Below are 24,557 nucleotides of genomic sequence, written 5' to 3' on the forward strand. Positions count from 1 at the left end.
AGCTAATATATTTATATCTCTGTATGACAAAACTGAAATAATTACCGTCCTTTTAAGAGAGGATTCTGAATATACGATGCGGAATATATTTTTAATTAAAAAATGCTGGAGTCGTTCTAACAAATACGACATATGTTATGAAAATATTTTTTTGCTGTTTTTCGACCACGTTTCTTTAGAAATAATATTTAGTGTCAGAACAATGATAATTAATGTTTAATTAAAATTCTACATGACTAATTTGGAATTATCATTTTAAAAGATTACTCTGAATATATGATATCCATGGGTGATGATAATGATGATGGAGGTCCATGGGCCTTCATTAATTATAAGTCTATATTTAAAATACTGTCAGGTCTATTGTTATAAAACTATGATGTATATTGTATTAATATTTACAAATGACTGTTTATTGCCATAAATAAATAATTAATAAAAAATAAAAGATACTATTTACTTTTTTTTTTCAACAAAACCATGCATCTAGCTGTCATGTTATGAGATTTTTTATACCGTTTCTAGACCACGTTCAAAGGAACGTAGTTGAAAATCAAAACTAATCATTATTATTTCAGACATTACCTGTCCACTGCTGGATATAAGCCTCCCCCATAGACTACCATTAAGAATGGTCCTGAACCATCTGAGTCCTGTATCCACTGACTTCTTGCAATGCATTTCAGGTCGTCACTCCATCTAGTGGCGGGTCGTCCCACACTACAAAACTAATACTGAATACTGGGGGGAAAGGGATTGTTAGCAATTGAGTTTGACAGCCCCATTGCTAGCAATATGTCCTATTATGTCGACCTCTACGTGGTTCCCCCTAGAAAGCGTCGTCAACAATTCTTTTTGAATTCGTCACGATAGGCTAACTGACCTGCTTCATACTCACCTATCATCCTTCACTGGTGCCCCGCCGGTGTATACCGATAGCGCGTGTGGGGTTACCATCCCATTATCACCCATAAAAAATACTGAATACTATATGCCTTTGCATTTTCTATAATAAACACTAGCTGTATCACGTGGCTTTACCCGCGTGAATCAGTACATAAAGTATCCCATGTGCTATATTAGGATATAACCTACATGTGTACTAAATTCTTTTCAAATTTGTTTAGCAGTTTTTGCGTGAAAGAGTAACAAACATGCATATGCCCATCCGTATAATTCTTTTTTACAAATTTTCGTATTTATAATATTAATGCGATTAGCTATCAAGCATTAGTTAGTATACCTCAATCTTCATAACCACTTGTCACTGCAGTAAACCTTGTTATGGTATTATAGTTAAGTCAGAGTCGAGTGCTCGTAAACTTTATGTAAAATAAAACTTTACATAGTACAAGAGTAGTTGGAAACATCTTAAGTTTGCACTTACTAAGTGTACAGTTAAGTAAGTAACGTATTTTCATATTATTATAATATTTATTCAGGTTTACTTCATCATTATTACATTAAAGTATTTACTCGTATTTGATATCTTAATTAAATCCACAAAATAAACATGTACAATCAAACATGAATGTGATATTGCTAGCGTTACTGTTAGGTTTATTTGCCATTACATTAATCATATAAAAAAATCTATATACAATACAGTAAAAACTTACAATATGAAAGTAAATAAATTTTCCAGAAAGAGTACTCTTGCAGAGATAAGCTCGCCTTTGTACATTTATTTTTCACTGCCATATTTCCGTATGCATAATTAGTGTGTATAATAAAAAATAATAAATAAATATTTTGCTTGTAGTAATAAACATAAGCGATATAATATGAGAAGTTTTTTTATATAACTTAGAATGACAAACAAGCTGACGGCTCACCTGATGGAAAGTAGTAACCGTCGTCTATAGACATGAGCAGTACCATGGACATAACAGAGTATATCGTTTCGCCCATGATACCCCACATGCGTTGCCATTCCTGAGGACAGGTGTTATCCCTCTGTACCCTGTAAATTCACTGGCATTTCCCACCCTTCAAACTGAAACACAGCCATGCAAACATAACTGCTTCACGGTAGAAACACAAAAAAAATACAAAAACTGATATGTGTTAATATTAGCTTCCTTATTTAAAAAAAATTCTAATTTCTAATAAGGTTATTTAAGTGTTTTTATATTTTGTGTTAATTTCTAAATTTAAAATAAATTGAAAATAGATTTATGTTTTTTTTTAAATAAAAGAGGACTTTGAATCTTGCGTTTTAACTATTAATTATATAACTTAAGGCACTAAGGTTTCGGCAACACAAAATTGACTTACATTGAGAAGAATAAAAGTGACTCACTTTAAAGTTAGAATACCTTGACAGGTGATAGATAATAATTGCAGCATTGCTAAGTAAGGTCTCCATCGAAGCCTTGGATAGAATGGTAAACTCACTTTAAATTTAAAGATAGCAATTACTTAACTCAATATTCTGAGGCCTTTTAGCAAAAAGTCGCTGAAACCAACATGGAAAGTGACCTCAAACAGCCACATTTAAATTCCTAAGAACAAACAAGACTTTAATGATTGACGAGACCAATGGCTTATCGAATTATTCATCGGTGCCCCTAAAGTTATCGTGACCGGGATCTTGAGTTAAACTATTTGGAATAATTGATGCCTTAGCTTTATAGTGCTTTGACGGATCGAAAGGTGAAAATTTTTATTTGAATCGCCCATTTATATACCATCATCATTATCATATTGGCCATTAATTGTCCACTAGCTGATATCCTATCGGGTAGGGGGAGACGTGCTAGTAGTTGCCACGCTTGGCAAGCGATTTGACAACTGCAGTTACTCTTTGGTGATGTTTTAAAAGAGACGTTACTGCCCATCCCTCGACCATTAATTAGGCATTATAATTTTACTTAATTCACCTTCACACTACTGCTATGAATGATAAACTACTCTTAATCAAAGTCAATTAATATACTCCGGTTGTATATCATCATATTAACCTTTAACTGTTTTGGTTTTGCCAGTAGTTGCCACGTTTAGCAAGCGGATTAGCAACCGCAGTTAGGGTTTAGACATGTTTTAAGAAGAACGCTGCTGCCCATCTCTCGCCCTTCCTTAGTCGCCTCTTACAATATCCACAGGAAAGAAGTAGCCTATACTATGCCGGGACCACACGGCGAATGTTATATATATATATGAGGACGAATTCGCGACTAAAACTAGTAAAAAATAGAAGGTATGCAACCAAAAGAGTAAGTCCAAAGTATATAGCTTTTTTCTCCCTTTTACCAGAGGGAGACTTTGTATAAAAGTCTTTTGCTTGGATACCTCTGACCCATTCGTGTTTCAACCGTGAAGCAGTTGTGTTTACATGGCTGTGTTTCGGTTTGAAGGGTGGGATATGGCGTGAATTTACTGGGTACAGAGGAATAACACCTGAGTCCTCAGGAATGGCAACGCATGGAGGGTATCATGGGCGAAACAGTATACTCTGTTATGTCCATGGTACTGCTCATGTCTATAGGCGACGGTTACCACTTTCCATCAGGTGGGCCGTCAGCTTGTTTGCCATTCCAAACTGTATAAAAAAAAGGGATTTTAATTTATTGGTCGAGGAATGTTCAGTCCTTTCTTAAAACGCCACCAAAGACTATCTGCAGTTGCCAATTCACTTGTCAAGCAAGGCAACTACTGGTAAACCCCAAAAAGGGAAAGTCTATGTTCAAGAGTGGACAATTAACGGCTGATGTGATGTAATGATTACATTATTACTCAAAATTTTGAAGTCATAAGAATTAGTGACGTACGCGTGATGTCTTAATGTAAAAAGCTTTCATAAGTTACAGTATGCGATTATAAACCAGACGGACATTTTTTTTTTAATGGATGATAATGAAATGGTAACCCTGTCTGCGCTAACGGTATACGCTGGCGGGGCACCAGTGAGGGATGATAGGTGACGATGAAAGCAAGTCAGTTAGCCCATCGTGATGAATTGCACTAGAATTAACCACGATGGTTTCCAGGGGGAACCACGTGGATGTCGACCTGATAGGGTATATTGCTAGCAATGGGGCAGTTAGACCCCATTACTAATAATCCATTTCCCCCCTAACCAGACGGACATTACTGCTTGGTTTCCACCCTCGTTCTTTAATTGTGTCAATAAAAGTTCTAATGAAATATTATCTGTACCAGGTGAGATGGGTAATGCAGCAGAGGGAATTGAGAAGAATAAAACGGGACCACCAGAGGCCCCGCCACGTTATGAGGCAGTCAAGTGCTCCTGCCTTTCCAGACCCGCTGTTCAAGGAGCAATGGTATTTGGTAAGTGATTTACAATTATTAATAACAGGCACATTTTCTCTGTAAATTAAAGAAAATAATACCCCGCCAAAATATAATTATATTTATTTCTTTTTACCTTAACCTTGTTTATTATGTAATCGTAGAAACAGTTCTTAATCTATGGACCTAAATTATTTTTATCTAGTGTAAGGAAAATTAATAGACAAGCTCAAGATGTCTACAGTTAATAAGTATTGATGTCGAGTACCTTGAAATCTTTATCTCTAAGATTTCTTCTTTTATTCATTACAAATAATACAGTTTATAAAGATTAACAATATGTACATAAATAAAATAAATAATTATTTACATAAATTTAATTGTACTACTTTCAACAAAATATATACCTAGTGTCATTCGGGATAATGTAAGAGTTCTAATAATACTCCATATAGACTTAATCTGTTCAGGCATTTAGAAGTTATAGTGCAATAAATAAACTCACATACATTAAAGTTAAAAACATTACACTCTTTTTTTATAACATAGGGAGTAAACGAGCATGCGGCTTACCTGATGGTAAGTCGTGTAAAAAAATATCTCCGTAAACTTTTGTACAATGACAATATGTGTAACGAAAAGGCACATAAAAAGTAAATCCATAATATTGAATTGGTGATTGTGCCTCTCTTATAAGGAAACTGATATATTAATAGCCTCATATTTTTATATAGTCTTTTTGATTCGTGATTTTATATTTATTCTATTACACCTTATACAATACATTTACCAATACAATATAAATATTGATATATCTTTTTTTGTATAGTCTATACAAAATAGCAATGGAAGTAGTTTAAGGAAAAGGGATTGATAGATATTACCAGAGGGAGACTTTGTACAAAAGTCGATTGCTTGGGTACCTTTGTCCTATTCGTGTTTCTACCGTGAATCAGTTGTGTTTGCATGGCTGTGTTTCAGTTTGAAGGGTGGGATATGGCGTGAATTTACTGGATACAGAGGAATAACATCTGAGTCCTCAGGAATGGCAACGCATGGGAGATATCATGGGCGAAACAGTATACTCTGTTATATCCATGGTAATACTCATGTTTATAGGTGACGGTTACCACTTTCCATCAGGTGGGCCGTCAGCTTGTTTGCCATTCTAAGTTGTATAAAAAATAATAATAATATTTTGATATAAAGTATAATTTTGTAATAGTTATTAATAACTATGCAAGATAAATTAGCAAATAATATCTATCTATCTATCCTATTTAAGAGTTGCGCTCTTGTTGGTGGAGCTCTCGCCACTCATTACGATTTTCTACGAGTCTCTTCACCTCTTGATACGACACGTTACCAACTTTTTCCTTAATCTGCCTGATGTAACTATGTCTTGTTCTCTCTTTTCCCCTCCTCCCTTCTATCTTACCTTCTAATATAATGTTCATAAGTTCGTCGTGTCGTATCAAGTTTTCTAACATTTTTTCCCTTTTGACCTCAATAGTTCTTATAATTTATCTCTATTCTTAACCCTAAGTAGGATCTCCTCATTACTAATTCAATTTCTTCAGCTAATTTTCTCCTTTCTTTCTTCAGCACCACATTTCAAAGACTCAATGTTTATCCATTTCTTTCTGAGTTAGTGTCCACGTCTCACATCCATACAAAGCTGCACTCCACATATAGGTCTCTCTCAACTCTTGATAAGTGGTTTTTTAACACCTTTTGTTATCTTAGCCTGTAAAAGGTGTTTTTTTGTTACCGAAGGCTTGTTTTTGTCAATAGTTAGTAAATATTGTAGCCAATTGTTAGTTTAAAAGAGATCATAGTAACTATATATATTACACTTTGCATAATGTATCCACCAAATAATATAAATGAGCTACAAAACAAAAGTTAATTTAATTTCGTCACAGATGGTCAAACAAAATAAGATATAAGAGTAATTGATGCAGCTGCTGTAATTTTGAGAGAGAAGTTGTATAAATTATAATTTTCCAAATGATATCAAAACAGAAACTTGTTATACAAGTAACGATTGCAATCTAGAATTTTCTGGTACAGTTCGTTATACATTACAAGACAAAGTAGAAATTAATGTAGCCAACTGTAATTTTGAGGGTGAAGACTTACAGATGCTACCTATAATAATATATTACTTGCTCACAGACTGAATACAAAGTACTGTGGAAGTTAACAAGCGAATGAACTTTTAAGCTGACTAAAAGCATTCGAGTGAACGGCCAAAGCAATTCAGGAGGAAATTTATTGAACGAAAAGATTGGCTCTATTCTAAACTACAAATGAGACTGTACTGTTTTTAAAAGTTCCGAATTGAACTGAACGTCTCTATTACTACACACGTTCTAGTTTTAGACGTGCAATAATGATTTGAATAAAAAATTGAAACATTAAGGTCGATTCTGAGGCATCCTTTCTCTGAACCTGTTTATAAAATTAAAAGTTAAATTTGGTATCACAGCGAAATCTTTATGAATGTTGAAAATAGTATATAGTTTAAATTAAAATGTGATGAGATACATATAATGAAATGGTGGTTTAGAATCGACCTCGTTCTTGAATAAGATTTTTGTTATCATTTAATTAACAACTAGATACATATTAATTATTTAATTAATGACGAATGTTTTCGTAAAATTGTTCTATCTTTCATTTCGAAAGGTCCAGACTATTCTGTGTAATTATATTTTGCCATATTATTAAGTAATATTTGAGATCTTTATATTTTGTTAACACGAAAATTATGTTTCGTTATTATAACCTCGTGATTTCACGTAACATTGTACAAAAAATTGGACGTTTTATATTTTTATGAATATGTATGGATGAAGTAAAAATTCATAAAATAATAAAAAAGAAATAAATATTAATATAATTAGACAAAATTATTCAGGAGAAAAAAAAATTACCAGTTGTGTTTGCATGGCTGTGTTTCGGTTTGAAGGGATATGGCGTGAATTTACTGGGTACAGAGGAATAACACTTGAGTCCTCAGGAATGGCAACGCATGGGGGGTATCATGGGAGAAACAGTGTACTCTGTTATGTCCATGGTACTGCTCATGTCTATAGGCGACGGTTACCACTTTCCATCAGGTGGACCGTCAGCTTGTTTGCCATTCTAAGTTGTATAAAAAAAATAGGATAAACGTGATTTTGAGCATTAAGGTTCAAGTTATTACGTAATGGCCGTGTGGTTCTGGTATATAATAGACCATCCCTTCCTTTCCGTGGGTCTCGTAAGAGGCGAATAAGGGAGAGTCATGAACAGCAGCGTTCCTGTTAAAACATCTCTACAGTCTAATTGCGGTTATCAATCCGTCTACCAGGCGTGGCAACTACTAGCAAAGTCGACGAAGGGAGAGGCTTATGCTCAACAGCGCACAATTAAAGGCTGTTATGATGATGATGATAATAGCGATTTTAGGTATAAGGTCGCTCATTGTTTTCTTACTGTGATTATTTCTTGTAATTTTTTATATTTATAATAAGTTTACTATTGTAATCTTTTGGAGGAAACAATAAAGAGTATCTATCTATCTATCTATGATAAGGTGAATTATATATTTATATAAAAGATTAATTTATAATTTCGTAGGTACTGGAGAATTTAATTTAAATTACAATACCGCTGTATAATCACTTCCAAAAATTAAATACCGAATTTTTTAAATTCAATTCGAGAAGAAATGTTAATTTGAAACAAACTAATTTAAAGAACAAAGAGAAATATACTAATTCAAGATCAATGCACAAAAGAAAACGTGACATGTTTTGTAATACTTATTTAATTTAATTAAACATAAAAGAAAGTTATGTTAAATTAAAGAAACGCCACTCACCGCCTGCAACTTCTTTAAGCGGGGCCTTTGTGAAATTTGAAAAGTTAAAATCAGACAATTGTAGCTCGTCAGACGAAATGTAACTTGAATTTTATTTTTTACATTCATAAACGATAACTTTGTCTTTTGAAATAGCGGAGTCCAGGCTTATCATGAACTCATAATCAAATCCTGTTTTCCTGTTAATTTTACTGTTCATTTCTGAATCGCATCTACTGAGGCGTGGTTTAGAAATAAACATAATAAACAAATAGGAAATAAACGTATATTTTGAGCAATTTATAACGGAAACAATTTTGTTTCCGTTATAAGTTGCTCAAGATATACATACTATTTGTATGTTTAGATGTTTATTTATTTATTCACTAGCTTTTATCCGTGATTTTGTCCGCGTGACCAATATAAATTCACTGACCGGAATAAAAGGTAGTCCATGTAGATACCTCCATTCCAAATAGTGCGTGTATACCAATTCCATTTCGTGACGTTGGGTTAAGCTTTTAAGACGCCATGAGGTAATAAATAATTCTCTTTCACATTTTATAATACTAAGCAAGGACATAATATCAAACTTGTGTAAGTTAGTATATCATCTAAAGAGTTGGATGAATTTCAGTAGTCAATTTACTGTTGGATTGGTTGTAATTTATTTAGGGAATTTTACACACAATAAGTTATTAATAGAACATATTAATAATAGAACTAAGGGTGGGAAGGTTTGATTATAAACTTCCAAATTATTCTCGTAGTAAAATTGAGATATATATTACAATATATGTAGATCAATTTTGAAATAATTATAATTTATTTTTTAACCAAAATTAAAGGCATTGAAATACATATTTATTATTTCTCAAAACAAATATCTATCTTTCTATTTTCACGCTTAGTTTCTTACGGTGTAGGCAGGGAGAAAAAATGATTTAAATTTTTTAAAAACAAATGTTTTTCATATATTCATAATTTAATTAAAATCAATCATTTATTGAATTTGTCATGTTGTAATAATATAGATCTTAAGCATTAGAGGTGCAGTATCAACATGAACCCTGTAAGGGCACAGAAATCATATTAATAAATATTTATTACGTATATTTACTTTCTTCCACGCACAACCATTCTTTGGAATCAACTTCCAGCAGCAGTATTTCCGAACCGATACGACAACATAACCTTCAAGAAAAGAGTATATTCCTTTTTAAAAGGCCGGCAGCACACCTGCAATGCCGCTGGTGTTGTGGGTAATCATGGGCGGCGGTAGTCACTTACCATCAGGTGAGCCGAATGCTCGTTTGCCCCCTGTGTTGTAAAAAAAAAAACGTAGAATACATTTTTACAATGAATACAGCTTCATTTTTATAAATACACAGTATAGTAGGTACATGTATAATCAACATAAAACAAAGATAGTTACATTTAAATTATCTCATTGAAAAATTCCTGCAATGTATAAAAACTGATGGACAAAGGTGCAAATGTGAGCCGAAGCGTAGCCGAGTCACACAGACGTGAGTCCATCAATGACTAGTTGTGGCCAAGGCTTGTATATTACTTTTCTCAAACAATGCCCGGAAATAATAAAAAAAAAACAATTTTATTTTTTAAGTTCAATGACGAATAACGAACAATAATTTTTCACGCGCCATAATGTTCCTTTGTTTTTTTTTCAATAAACAGCTTTCTATTTACAAGCCAGAATTTAAATGAAACCTTTTATTAGTTACTTCCTTGGTAGCCATGCTTCGAAGTAAAAGGTCATTCCATTTTTAAATTACAGGACAGATATAAGTTTACATAGTAATTTATCTAGCCGCAAAACACGACAGATATGGATTTTCATACAACTTTTGCCGGCCGCTGCCCGCATGTATCTGGCCAGTATGGCGATTTTGATTTATCTCGAAGAAGATTGTCAAAATAATGCTCACATTTCCAAACATGTTTGAGAAAATATTTTATTAAAGTTATTTTTAAATTTTTAAAATATATATATTAATTTTTTTAAAATTCGTTGGGTTTTATTGTAAATTTTTAATAGTATTGCATAGGGATCAGAATGGAATAATTGTTATTAAGAGAATGGTCTTGCTAATGTACTTTGAGGTCGCAATGTCTGAGGGTGGGTATATTGTGGAAATAAATGCTTCATACATTTAACAATGTATGTATGTATGTATTAGATGTGTCACAACTGTGTAGTAATCCTCTCTAATATTAGGAATTTGGAAATTTGTAAAGATGTTTGCATATTTGTTCCTCATACTTAAACGGCTGAAGAGATTTCAATAAAATTTGATACATGGATAGGTAGATAGATTCTAACATAACAAATAAAACGTTTTATATACTGATTCATGCAGGTAAAGCCGCGGGATACAACAATATCAAAATAATAAGTAATGTATAAATGTGAAAGTTTAAAGGTTTTATCGATAATAATTGTTACTTAATCACTCTTAATGAGCTAATGGGATTTGAATATTTTTTTTATTTTTTTTTATGCAACTTAGAATGGCGAACAAGCTGACGGCCCACCTGATGGAAAGTGGTAACCGTCGCCTATAGACATGAGCAGTACCATGGACATAACAGAGTATACTGTTTCGCCCATGATACCCCCCATGCGTTGCCATTCCTGAGGACTCAGATGTTATTCCTCTGTACCCTGTCTCTGTACTCTGTCGATAATAACGGCTATAATTAATAAGTCTATCGTAACAAGCGCGGTGCCCGAATTATGGAAATCGGCTATTGTCACTCCTATACCGAAAGTAGATAATCCAGTAGAACTAAAAGATTTGCGTATATGTTCTTCCATACTTGTCGAAAATATTTATTTACACCCAGTTGTCTAAGTATGTTGAGGAAAATTGTATCTTACCAGCGATGCAATCCGGCTTTCGCAAAGGTAGAGGTACAGTTTCCGCTTTATTGGACGTCGTTGACAATATTCTTACGAGTCAAGATAGTGGAGAGGGATCACTTCTAGCATTATTAGATTACTCTCGTGCTTTTGACAGTATCAGTATTCCACTACTTCTGGCAAAATTGACATTTTACGGTTTGGACGAACAGTCAGTCGGATGGTTTACGAGTTTTCTCGATAATCGTAGACAGACTGTTAAATTTGGGGAGAGCTGGTAGACCTGCGTTTTCTGATTCTTTAAGTCACGCGCGGAGTGCCTCAGGGCACAATACTCGGTCCATTACTGTTTATTTTATATAGTGCTGATCTTATAAAACAGATACAACATTGCAAATACCATATTTATGCAGATGATGTTCAACTTTATATCCCGGCTTCTCGCGGAAATGTCTCAGGAAGTGTTTCAAAATTAAATTCTTGAACGTATTGCGATTGGTCGGTTAAAAATGCAATGATGTTAAACCCCAAAAAATCTGTATACATGGTTCTAGGATCTAAAAAACAAGTAAAATTTATATTTAGCCAGAATCCTGACATATATATTTCCGGGGAAAGAATTGACTATGTTAAAGAAGCTAGGAATCTTGGAATAAAATATGAACTATGAGATATGTTCTAAAATAGTTCAAAGCTGCTTTTATCGTCTAAGAGTTCTATATCAAATTAGAAATCTTCTGAATGAGGAAGTTCGTGTCACTCTTTGTGAATCATTGATCTTGTCTAAATTGAATTACGGCGATTTAGTGTATGGACCTCGATTGCATTCTAAAACTCAACGTCTTATACAGCGAGTACAAAATGCATGTACTAGATTTTGTCACAATATTCCTAGAATTCACGTAACGCCATATTTAAATAATTATTCCACCTTAAACATTATTCATCGCTTGTACAGTATTTGACATCTTTTGACCGGAATATCTATATTCTAAATTACAATTTAATTCATTCCATGACAAATATAGTACAAGACCCACGCGCTACTTATTAGCAGGGCGTCCTCATAAAACTGTGGCGTTTGAGGGAAGTTTCCGCTACCAAGCTACGAAATGCTGGAATAATATACCACCCCCAATAAATCTAATAGTAAACACATTTTTAAAAAAAAACTTAAAATCTTTTTAATTAATAAACAAAAAATTGGAATACCCAATAGGTCTATAGCCGAAATATTTATTGCCTGAATATATATGACTACCCCTCATCTAATATGTTATTTATTTATTTATGTAGAATATAATGTCAAGTGGAGGCAAATATAATGGACACATACAATGCAGTTTATTTATATGTGTATGTGTGTGTGTGTGTATATATATGTGTGTGTATGTATGTATGTGTATGTATGTATATGTATGTATATGTATATATGTATGTATGTATGTATATATATATATATATATTTATATTGTAAACTTTTAATGCACAGCAGAATATCAGTGTTTTGAGGGCAAAAATATTGTGACCATTTTGTGTTACTATTACAATGAAGGAATGTTAACAAAGGAGATTGTTCATTATGTATTTTGTTTTTGTATTTTGTTTTTGTATTTTTGTTTTTTTAAAACTTTTACTGTGTATTAATGTTTTTTTTTTATTGTAATTTGTGTGCTGTAATAATGCAAATAAATTTTATCTATCTATCTATCTATCTAAATATTAATAATAACCGAAACAAATTTATATTATTCATGTATATTTATATGCATTTTATTCAAATCATGCGGGTAAGGTCTCGGGTTGCCGCTAGTATTATTCAAGTTCCGTGGCAAAAAGGTACAAAGGGACCTTCTTTTAGTGCGACTTTGACCGTCCGTCCGTTTATAACAGCGCTATATTTTAGCAACTACTAATGTTATGGATTTCAAATTTGGAATAGTTTACATATTGCCCGTACATATTTTAATTTTTTTTTATGCAACTTACAATGGCAAACAAGCTGACGGCCCACCTGATGGAAAGTAGTAACTGTTAAATGAAATCTGTATTGGAGATAATTGAAAAAATATTATGATATATTTATTTTTTCGCTAACAAAAAGTTTACTCAAAATTTCAAAATAAAGTTAATAAGTCCATGTGGGTTATCATATAAAAGCGCTTAATTTGTACATTCTAAAATTGATTTTTATTTATTATTATACTACGTAGTTTTTGACTTATGATTGAAAATATGAGAGAAAATCCATCGCCCACCATCTGCAAATTTTGTGAAGAGAAAAATCTGAAATAAATACAGTCTATAAAGACATATGTGAATATTATAAAAAAATTAAAACGACATTTCTAACTGGCACGGATTTTGAGAAAATATTATAAAACCTTTACAATTAAACTCAGTAATTTCATCCACATATTTTGGTTAAAAACTTTACTAAAATTATGACCTATTATAATTTACGAATTTAAAATATTAATAATAATAACTATTAATTATTTATTTCGTATAAGAAAAACAGTAAAGGTAATGTTATTCCTTATCCATCTATGTACGGAACTCACAGCGCGTGAGTTTAACTTTCACCTGACCGGTTTTTATATTCTGTAACCATTTACTGCATAGTCGTTAAACACAACTAGGTTAAGGTTCGTACATAAAATTATTACATGGTCTCGTAATATATTTAAACTTATACATAATTACATATATTCTATATACTTTATATATATATATATATATATATATATATATATATATATATATATATATATATATATATATATATATATATATATATATATATATACATATACATATACATATACATATACATATACATATACATATACATATACATATACATATACATATACATATACATATACATATACATATACATATACATATACATATACATATACGTATACGTATATACATAGTTTTTGGCATACGTTTATACGCTAAAAAATATATATGCGGAGTTTCATGATTTTTGGTAATAACTTAATTTTATATTTTCATCTACTGATAAAACGCCCTCTTACGGGGGAGGCTATGTTCAGCAGTGACGGCTGATACAACAACAATTTCATATTTATATAAAAAAGAAAGCTGATTGACTGACTAACTCATATATCAATGTACAGACGAAACCAGTGAAACTAGAATTTTGAAATGATGCATATATGAAAAAATCCTATAATAAAGATATAGCGTAGATAAACAATAAGCAAGAAATAAAAAAAATCAACCTCTGACGGAGTAAAACGTCTAAAACCCACGCATTCGAAGTAACGAGCAAAAGCTAGTTAATATTGGTAAATATAAAATAAATAAATTAATTAAAAATAGTAAGAAATATAATAATAAGAACTAATATTAACAATATTAATAAATATATATTAAATTACGCAGAAAAACCAGTTTAGCTGTAAATTTTTTTTATGTAACTTAGAATGGTAGACAAGCTGACGGTCCACCTGATTGAAAGTGGTAACCATCGCCTATAGACATGAGTAGTACCATGGACCTAACAGAGTATACTGTTTCGCCCATGGTATCCCCCATGCGTTGCCATTCTTGAGAACTTAAGTGTCCTCTGTACCCTGTTATACCTCAATTAATCATTACTTACATTATATTAATATTATAAATGAGAATGTAAATTTATTGTCTGTTTATTACATTAGTGTTATAACAGCTTAACAAATTACTATCAAATTTGGTATGCTATTTTTTCTTTTTTTTTTATACAATTTAGAATGGCAAACAAGCTGACAGCCCACCTGATGGAAAGTGGTAACCGTCGCCTATAGACATGAGCAATACCATGGACATAACAGAGTATACTATTTCGCCCATGATACCCCCCATGCGTTGCCATTCCTGAGGACTCAGGTGTTATTCCTCTGTACCCTGTAAATGCACGGCATATCCCACCCTTCAAACCGAAATACAGCCATGCAAACAACTGCTTTACGGTTGAAACACGAATAGGACAGAGGTACTCAAGCAATCGACTTTTGTACAAAGTCTCCCTCTGGTATGTAGCATATGGACTGAAGAAGGACATAAGTCAGTGAATATATCCAGGTCACGCGAACAAAGTCGCGGTTAAAAGCTATTACTTCCATAATTACATGAAATGTACGAATCATAAACAATTCTACGTAATTGTGATGGCTATCATAGACTGCAACGTATAGTTTGTGATGTAAACACATAGTATTATTCATATCGATAGATATACTCGTAGATGGCATTTACTGATCTCTGACATTTATAAGCGGTAGCACAGTATAAAAAACTAGTAGTTATAATGTTATTGATATTATAAATACGTATTTGTGAGATGGATGTTTGTTACTCCTTCACGCAAAAACTACTGAATAGATTTGCATAGAATTTAGTACTTGGATACAATAATTTTCTTAATTTTTAATATTTATCAGCCGTGTAGTCCCGGCATAGAATAGGCCACCCTTTCTTTTCCGGTGGGTGTCATAAGAGGCGACTAAGGGAGGACGAGGTATGAGCAGCAATATCCTTCTTAAAATATCTCTAAAGCCTAACCACGGTTGACAATCCGCTTGCCAAGCGTGGCAAAGCCTCCTAAGGGGAAGGCTTAAGTTCAGCAATGGACAGTTAAAGGCTTATATGATGTACAATAATTTTCTAATTTAATTCTAAGGCTAGCGTATTTTTTCAGAATGGTGGAGCAGCAGATGGCCTGGACATGAATGTAGGTTACGCCTGGAGAAAAGGGTATACAGGGAAAGGCGTGGTCATCACCATATTAGATGATGGAATACAACCCAATCACCCAGATCTATCACAAAATTATGTAAGTATTATTTATATATATGTTAAACTAGTATTTATAGGAAAAAATCATAACACAAAAAATTGTCATGACATATTTTAAAGTTGGATATTTTGTGTTTGGAACGCCGGTACATGAACTTTGTTTTAATTAATTTTTTATTAAAGTAAATTGTTATTAAATATGTATATATATTATATTAAATTATTAATAACTATAATACATTTATATTACTATCCGTGTAATAAATATACAAGTGCATTTGAAGTACTTTTTTCCTTACAAAATTTAATAAAAAGTTTTTATAAATAATTTTTTAAACAATGCATTTAAAAGAAATAAGACTTTTTCACATTAATTGAAATGTTAAATATAGCATATAAGTACGAACTCAGTAATAAATTGCTATTGTAGGACCCTGCCGCATCGACAGACATAAATGGGAACGATACGGACCCGACTCCGCAGGACAATGGCGATAATAAACACGGCACCCGGTGCGCCGGGGAGGTCGCTGCGGTCGCCTACAATAGATATTGCGGAGTCGGTATAGCGTACAATGCCAGCATCGGAGGCGTCAGGATGTTAGACGGGCTCGTTAATGACGCAGTGGAAGCACAAGCACTCGGTTTCAACACCCATCACATAGATATTTATAGTGCTTCCTGGGGACCCGAGGATGACGGCAAAACTGTCGACGGCCCAGGCCCCTTAGCTAGAAGGTATTGTCTAATTGTGTGCGATTGTAAGAGACGGCTAGAGGCAAGCTCATTAAAAAGTGTTTTGTTTCAGGGCCTTTATAAATGGAGTAACAAATGGTAGGGGTGGAAAAGGTTCTATTTTTATATGGGCATCGGGCAACGGTGGAAGGCATACGGACTCGTGTAATTGCGACGGATATGCTAATAGCATATTTACGATATCTATATCGAGCGCCACGCAAGGCGGCTATAAACCTTGGTATTTAGAAGAGTGTTCGTCGACTTTAGCATCAACATATAGTTCAGGGACCCCAGGTAGGGACAAAAGTGTAGCTACTGTAGACATGGATGTTCAATTAAGGCCCGATCATATATGTACAGTGGATCATACAGGTACATCGGCATCAGCCCCTTTAGCCGCGGGGATATGTGCGCTCGCATTAGAAGCTAATCCTTTACTAACATGGAGGGATATACAACATCTCGTAGTCATGACTTCGCGATCTCAACCTTTAGAAAAGGAAGAGGGATGGATAGTGAATGGTGTGAAAAGAAAAGTGAGCCATAAATTCGGCTATGGCTTAATGGACGCAGCACAAATGGTCACGTTAGCTGAGCAATGGTCCACCGTGCCTCCACAACATATTTGTAAGTCACAAGAGATAAATGAAGATAAGTCGATAGAAACTTCCTTCGGTTATACTATATCAGTTCATATGGATGTAAACGGTTGCGGTGGTACAATGAACGAAGTCAGATATTTGGAACATGTTCAGTGTAAAATTTCACTAAGCTTTTTTCCAAGAGGTAATTTACGGATACTGCTTACGTCGCCAATGGGAACTACGTCCACCCTTTTATTTGAACGGACGCATGACGCAACGAGTTCTAACTTTGACGATTGGCCATTTTTGAGCGTTCATTTTTGGGGTGAAAATGCCGAAGGGCGATGGACGCTTCAGATAATAAATGCCGGAAATAATCACGTGACTCAAGCGGGAGTACTAAAAAAATGGCAGTTAATATTTTATGGCACTGCAACAAATCCCATACGGTTACGCAATAAAAGTTATTTTAACTCTAACAATGTTTACCAGGAGGAAAAAACATACCATATAAATGATGTTTACGATGCGTCAGAATATTCACAATTTCTGAACGAAATCGAGCTCGGTATTTCCGATAGACGTAGTTATCCGAAAAATATTCCTTCGGCACAGAGAAAAAATGTGTTAGCGGATGCCAATGATAAACAAGTACAAAGATTATGTGACCCGGAATGTGATTCACAGGGTTGTTACGGTAAAGGACCGACCCAATGTGTTGCATGTAAACACTATAGATTGGATAACTCTTGCGTTTCAAGATGCCCACCTAGGAGCTTTGTTAATCAAGGTGGTGTTTGTTGGCCGTGTCACGAGTCTTGTGAAACTTGTGCAGGAGCCGGTCAAGATTCTTGTTTAACATGCGCTCCAGCACATTTATTGGTTATCGATTTAGCCGTATGTTTACAACAATGCCCCGATGGATACTATGAAGATCCTGATGCCAATGCTTGTTTTCCCTGTGCAGAACATTGTGATACATGCTCAGAAAAAGCCGATATGTGTTCTTCTTGTGTTCATAACTATGTTCTCTATAACGGATCTTGTTTAGCTGCTTGTCCACCAGGCACATATCAAAAGGATGATTTTGGTTGTATGCCATGCCATGAAACTTGCGAGTCTTGCCACGGTCCAAGTGAAACAGATTGTGTATCGTGTCGAATAGGGGATTATGCACATAAAAATCGCTGTGTTCCGAAATGTCCTATTGGATTCTACGCAGATGCACAAAGGAGAGAATGTCTATCGTAAGTGTATTATATTTAATTTATCTTGCGGATGTTAATTTAATTCTTGGAAATGAGAATACCGCTTTCTTGTTGTTTTAGGTGTCCCATCGGATGTTCAATTTGCACGTGTGCCATTTGTTCCGTTTGCCAAGAGAAATGGATTCTTACTAAAGGCGGAAATTGTCTTCCGGATGGCAATGACAAATGCGACACCAGTGAGTAATCTCCAGTAAACAATGATTCGCTCTCGATGGGCTTTATTGAAATTCTCAATTTGTTTTTTTTTTTATTTATTTACAGACGAATATCACGAGGGAGGTCGTTGTAAAAATTGTCATTCGACTTGCGAGAAATGTAGCGGATCAAATGAGTGGGACTGTTTGTCTTGTTCAAGTCCATTGTTATTACAAGGATCGAGGTAATGGCTCTTTATTATGATGGTTATTTCCTTGAAAATGGTTAACAAGGGAATTGTAACACAGCCATTTCTTTTTAGATGTGTTGCGGAGTGCAGTCAAGGTTATTATCAAACGGCAGGGCGTTGCTCACCCTGTCCGCACACCTGTTCTACGTGTGTGTCTAGATTGAACTGTACATCTTGTGCCGGTGCCTTACGTTTACAATCAGGGACGTGCCGAGCGACTTGTGCACCTGGATATTATCCTGACGATGGAACGTGTTCAAAGTGCTACTTATCATGTGAGACCTGCACGGGTCCTAGACGAGATCAATGCGCGTCTTGCCCGCCCGATTGGAGATTAGCGGCTGGGGAATGTAGACCGGAGTGTCCACAGAATTTCTTTCCATGGGAGGACAGTTGTCGTCGTTGCCACCATTACTGTCAGGACTGTCATGGTGCCGGACCCCAGCGTTGCACGTCTTGCCCGCCGCATTTCTCTTTAGAAGGCGGACTGTGTGTGGAGTGCCTTAGTTCACAGTATTATGAACCTAGAACGAGGACTTGTCGTCCATGTCATGACTCTTGTAGGTCTTGCTCGGGACCCGGACCTACTAATTGTGTAACGTGTGCCCATCCTCTTCGTTTAGATAGGTACGCAAAAAACATTTTTTTTTGTAATTTTTTTTAAATTGTATTAGCCTAGATTGATATAAATTTTATCGACAATAAATATTATCAAAAAAATCCAAATAGGAACCTTCTTCTTTCAAAGTTTATTAAAAATAGGCAAAAATATTTATTAAAATTATTATGACATTTATAGAGCAGGGAAAGGGGTATTTTTGTTTTTTTAAAAATGGAACTTAGATCTTCTTTATTAGATATGTATGTCACTCATTCAATATTTCTTCTATTTTAGTACACAATAATAAAATAGATAGATCTACATGTAAGCTAAAAACCTTTTGCTTTAAATCAATGCTAAATTTTATGCTTACTTTTTTGTTTTTTTTTTTTCTTTTTATGTATAATTTAATTTAATTTAATTTTGTGCATATTATACAAAAATACTTTGATAATATATACATTTTTACTTTACTTTGTATATAATAGTATTTATTTTTCAGGATGAATTACAAATGCCTACCATGTTGTACAGAGAGTATGTTCTCCTTCTATTTGAATACTAACCAAACAACAGACTGTTGCCATTGTGATAAAGATATCGGTAAGTCTTTGTAAAAATCACAAACTTTTTTTGTATTTACAAGTGTTGTAAGTGTAAATTTGATATGTTCCCACAAATTCTGGCCAGTTTGAATTTGCTACTGTGCCTATTTTTAATTCAAATTATTTGTTTAAAGAATTAAAATATTGCTATATGAATTTAATTTTATTCTGTGCTTAATTTTTAATTAATAGTTTATTAATAATAACTTTTTCTACACAGAGCTGAAGTGATTTCATTAAAAATAGTAATAAATATTTTTAAATTAACAAACAAGCCAAAAACCACAAAAGTTTATCTGAGACGCCATTATATTGCAACTTTATGATATTTTGAAAATAGGTTAACACCTATATTATTTTTAATTGTATTAACTGAGGTGAGACCGAGGTTAATAAAACAATGGAATTGTTTTTCATATTAAATACATTAAATCTTTAATAGTTTTTAAACACGCACAATTTACGAACCATTATCTAACAAAATAAAATGCTAACAAAACTAGAGGGAGACTAAAACCAGAGGGAGACTTTGTACAAAAGTCGATTACTTGGGTACCTCTGTCCCATTCGTGTTTTTACCGAAAAGCAGTTGTGTTTGCATGGCTGTGTTTCGGTTTGAAGGGTGGGATATGGCGTGAATTTACAGGGTACAGAGGAATAACATCTGAGTCCTCAGGAATGGCAACGCATGGGGGGTATCATGGGCGAAACAGTATACTCTGTTATGTCCATGGTACTGCTCATGTCTATAGGCGACGGTTACCACTTTCCATCAGGTGGGCCGTCAGTTTGTTTGCCATTCAAAGTTGTATAAAAAAAATAGATATAAGAATTTAATTATATATTAATGACTATGTTATTTATAAACATGAGTTAATAATTTTGCTACTAATGAACGCTGTTTAATTAGTGTTTCTATAATTATTCCTATACACCAGATTATTTATTATAATATATTATATTTATATTATAATTTTGAAGGTATATATTATGTGTTTAATTTCACATCTGCGTACCTACACAGGCAAAAAAATGAAGATGTTTTAATTGCGTGAACTGTAACTGAATATAAAAAGAAGGATTATTTAAAATGTTACAATATATTTTTTTTAATGGGTGATAATGAAATGGTAACCCCACCCGCGCTATCGGTATATACCAGTACCGGTGTATATACCAATGAAGGATAATAAGTGAGGATGAAGTAGGTCAGTTGGCCCATCGTGACGAATTCATAAGAATTGTTCACGATGGTTTCCAGGGGGAACCACGTGGAGGTCGACCTAATAGGGCATATTGCTAGCAATGGGGCTCAATTGCTAACAATCCCTTTTCCCCCAGTGTTACAATATTAGCCACAGTAGTTTCCAGGGCGAAACATAGTAAACATATAATACCCTATTAGTTAATAATAACAGGCCCATTTCTAGCAAGAAATAGGCTTGTTAAACCCCATTTTTAACAATTTCTTTCACCCTAATACACCTACATTTGCAACATGTATATATATAATCTGGAATGCTTGTTACGTCTGTCTTCTTTTTTCGCAGGGGGCTGTCTAAACGGCTCGTCGGCTGGAAAGCGTCGTATCGCTGAAAACATTCGCACACATATAACTGCGTCGTTTTTTGTCGACGACTCCACTGAGTCCTCGAATATCTTGGACCGTAATTTGTTGGCTGTGTGGAGTGTCGGCTCCACGGTACTCGCTGTTATAGCTATAGCTGTCGTTATAAAGGTATTTGACTTCATTATTTATGTGCTAGCTAGTTTTTAGCCGTGACTTCGTCCACGTGACCGGGATTAATTTTAATGAACTAGGTGTTATCTTGCGGATGTCCACATCACTGGTTTTATGATTATAATTATTATATTTAATTCCACTACCTACTACTATTACACTATTTAATTACTCTACCAGAGGGAGACTTTATACAAAAGTCGATTGCTTGCGTACCTCTGTCCTATTCGTGTTTCAACCGTGAAGCAGTTATGTTTGCATGGCTGTGTTTCGGTTTGAAGAGTGGGATATAGCGTGAATTTACTAGGTACAGAGGTATAACACCTGAGTACTCAGGAATGCTACTGCTCATGTCTATAGGCGACGGTTACCACTTTCCATCAAGTGGGCCGTCAGCTTGTTTGCCATAAGTTGTATAAATAAATATATATATATATTAATGAACTATGTGTTATCTTGCGGAAGTCCACATCACTGGTTTTATGATTATAATTATTATATTTAATTCCACTACCATTAGTATGTGTGTGACAGCTAACTTTCGAAGATTGATCACCACTATTACTAACAGAAGTTCCACAACCGTATTAGGCATCAATCTCCGATTGCCATTTTGTTCACGCACGTTTAGCGACACGTATTTCACCTCTAAACGAGACATCTTTAGCTAAATTATTAGATCGCTGTTCGGAAGCTAGTGCTAACCCTTCTGCACAAAAATTGCCGAAAATAATTCTTATCAAATAACCAGTGACCGGAATAACTGGTTATTTATGGACTGGTGTATAAATTTCACAGTGATTAGTTAAGCCGTTAAGATGTTATAAGTAACAAATAAACAAACTCATTTTCACATTTATTATATCAGTATGGATTTATAGAACATTTTTATCGATTTCATTTGCATTATAAGCTATAGATTTAATTCAACTAAAGTTTTAATAAATAAGTACAAGAGGGAGACTTTGTGCAAAAGTCGATTACTTGGGCACCTCTGTTTCATTGATGTTTCTACCGCGAAGCAGTTATGTTTGCATGGCTGTTTGAAGGGTTTGAAGGGTGGAATATAGCAATGAATTTACAGGGTAAAGAGATATACCATCTGAGTATATCATGGAACCTATGGGTATAACAGTATACTTTTTTATGTCTATGGTACTGTTATGTTACACTCTGTTATGTGTACGGTAAGTTGCATAAAAAAAGTAATTAAGTTTTATTGAAATTATAGATGAAGTTCGTAACCACTTGAAACCACATAATTAATTGACTTTTGATTTGTACTACTTGTTGGACATCAGCAAACTGTCTTATGGTTGGGGTAATGATTTGTTTCTTTACATTTTCATAAAGTTCTATTGAAATAAATTTATACAGGAGATAGCTCCGCGATTTTTATATTTCTATCATATTCTTCTTTTCCATGAACTTTGATAGTTATCTTTTATTTTCATATGGTATCCAAATATACGGTTCTTCTGATAATAAACGGGTTTATTATTCACCTTGTTAGTAATATTTTTTCAGAAAAACCCTTTATCCCATCAATTTAAATTGATGGGATAAAGGATCCCATCAATTTAAAAAGGAATCATTGTACACAAAATTTTGCTGTGTAAAAGAATAAACAAATATTTTAATTATGACAATGTTAATGGGTATAAGATTAGTTCTCAAATAAACATTAATTTGCGAAAATAATTATCAAAATCGATTTGGAATTAGCTAATATATATCGTGTATGTTACACACAAAAAAGCTGTTGAATTGAGACTTCCTTTTTGACCATCGAAGAAACTTCGTTGCGTTCCTTTTTATTTTTTAACGTTCTTATTTCGAGACTCCCTTTTGCTGAATGCTGGCCGTTTTTTTATTTTCCAAGTTTTTAATTTGCACTTGACTTGTACTTGCAAGTTTGTGTATCTTTCATCTCCATTTCCAAGTGAATATTAAATGAGATTACATTAGAATCTTTTCGCAGTAAGAATATACACCTATATACATACATATTTTGAATTTAGTTCATACTGTATTGCATGATTATTTTAATAAGTTTCTTAAATAAATATATAATGAATAAAATTATAAGATTGTGAGATTGTGTTTAAAAAAAAAACTGAGTATTTTGATATAAAAACTAATTTTACTGGACCGATTTAGATAAAATTTCTATGTAATCAATCTGTAAGTATATTTTGTCAGATAAAAAAATAATTTTCCAATTATATTTATAAGTGACGGAATTATTAGGTAATAAACATAAAAAAAATACAACCAAATTCGAAATCTTGTTTTTTAAGAAATCGGTTGAAAAAGGAAAAAAATGTAAGCAAAACTGCCATGTAGTAAAAGGATTTTTGCCTTGTAAGGATTTTTAAATGTTAGTTCAGTTAATTTTATAGCTTTTAATGTAGGATCAACCCTAATTAGTAAGGGTGATCTTATATTAAAAACTATACGTTATATTTATAGTAATTATTATATATTGATAGTATTAATACAAGCTGACGGCCCACCTGATGGAAACTGGTAACCGTCGTCTATAGACATGAGCAGTACCCTGGACATAACACAGCACACCGTTTTGCCCATGATACTCCCCATCTGTTGTCATTCCTGAGGGCTCAGGTATTATTTATCTGTACTCTGTAAATTCACTGCCCTTCAAACTAAAACACAACAAAACTGCTTTACGATTGAAACATAAATGGGACAGAGATGCCCAAGCAAACGACTACAGTCTCCACCTGGTAAAATGAGTTTGATTGTTTGTTACCTTATAGCACCTTAATGGCACAGGAAATCACTATGAAATTTGGTATACACGTACTATATGTGATG

At 33.6% G+C, this 24,557-nt stretch overlaps 1 protein-coding gene across 2 annotated transcripts in view; it reads left to right on the forward strand.

The window, feature by feature from the left end:
* LOC113510830 (furin-like protease 2) overlaps positions 1 to 24,557 on the forward strand; it is a 55,622-nt gene that overhangs the window by 24,123 nt on the left and 6,942 nt on the right. Inside the window, exons 3-11 of one of the 2 annotated variants that reach the window (XM_052896335.1) lie at positions 4,162 to 4,290; positions 15,697 to 15,831; positions 16,225 to 16,532; positions 16,603 to 18,363; positions 18,445 to 18,560; positions 18,646 to 18,763; positions 18,842 to 19,396; positions 19,873 to 19,973; positions 21,526 to 21,713. In XM_052896335.1, coding sequence (XP_052752295.1) covers positions 4,162 to 4,290; positions 15,697 to 15,831; positions 16,225 to 16,532; positions 16,603 to 18,363; positions 18,445 to 18,560; positions 18,646 to 18,763; positions 18,842 to 19,396; positions 19,873 to 19,973; positions 21,526 to 21,713 — 3,411 coding nt within the window. Of the gene's footprint in view, positions 1 to 4,161; positions 4,291 to 15,313; positions 15,517 to 15,696; positions 15,832 to 16,224; positions 16,533 to 16,602; positions 18,364 to 18,444; positions 18,561 to 18,645; positions 18,764 to 18,841; positions 19,397 to 19,872; positions 19,974 to 21,525; positions 21,714 to 24,557 lie in introns of those variants that run through there. The other variant, XM_052896336.1, reaches the window with a different exon arrangement.

The sequence above is a fragment of the Galleria mellonella genome, unplaced genomic scaffold (genome assembly GCF_026898425.1).
Source record: "Galleria mellonella isolate WM207_F2 unplaced genomic scaffold, CSIRO_AGI_GalMel_v1 utg32, whole genome shotgun sequence".
In the NCBI taxonomy this organism is placed as follows: Eukaryota; Metazoa; Arthropoda; class Insecta; order Lepidoptera; family Pyralidae; genus Galleria; species Galleria mellonella.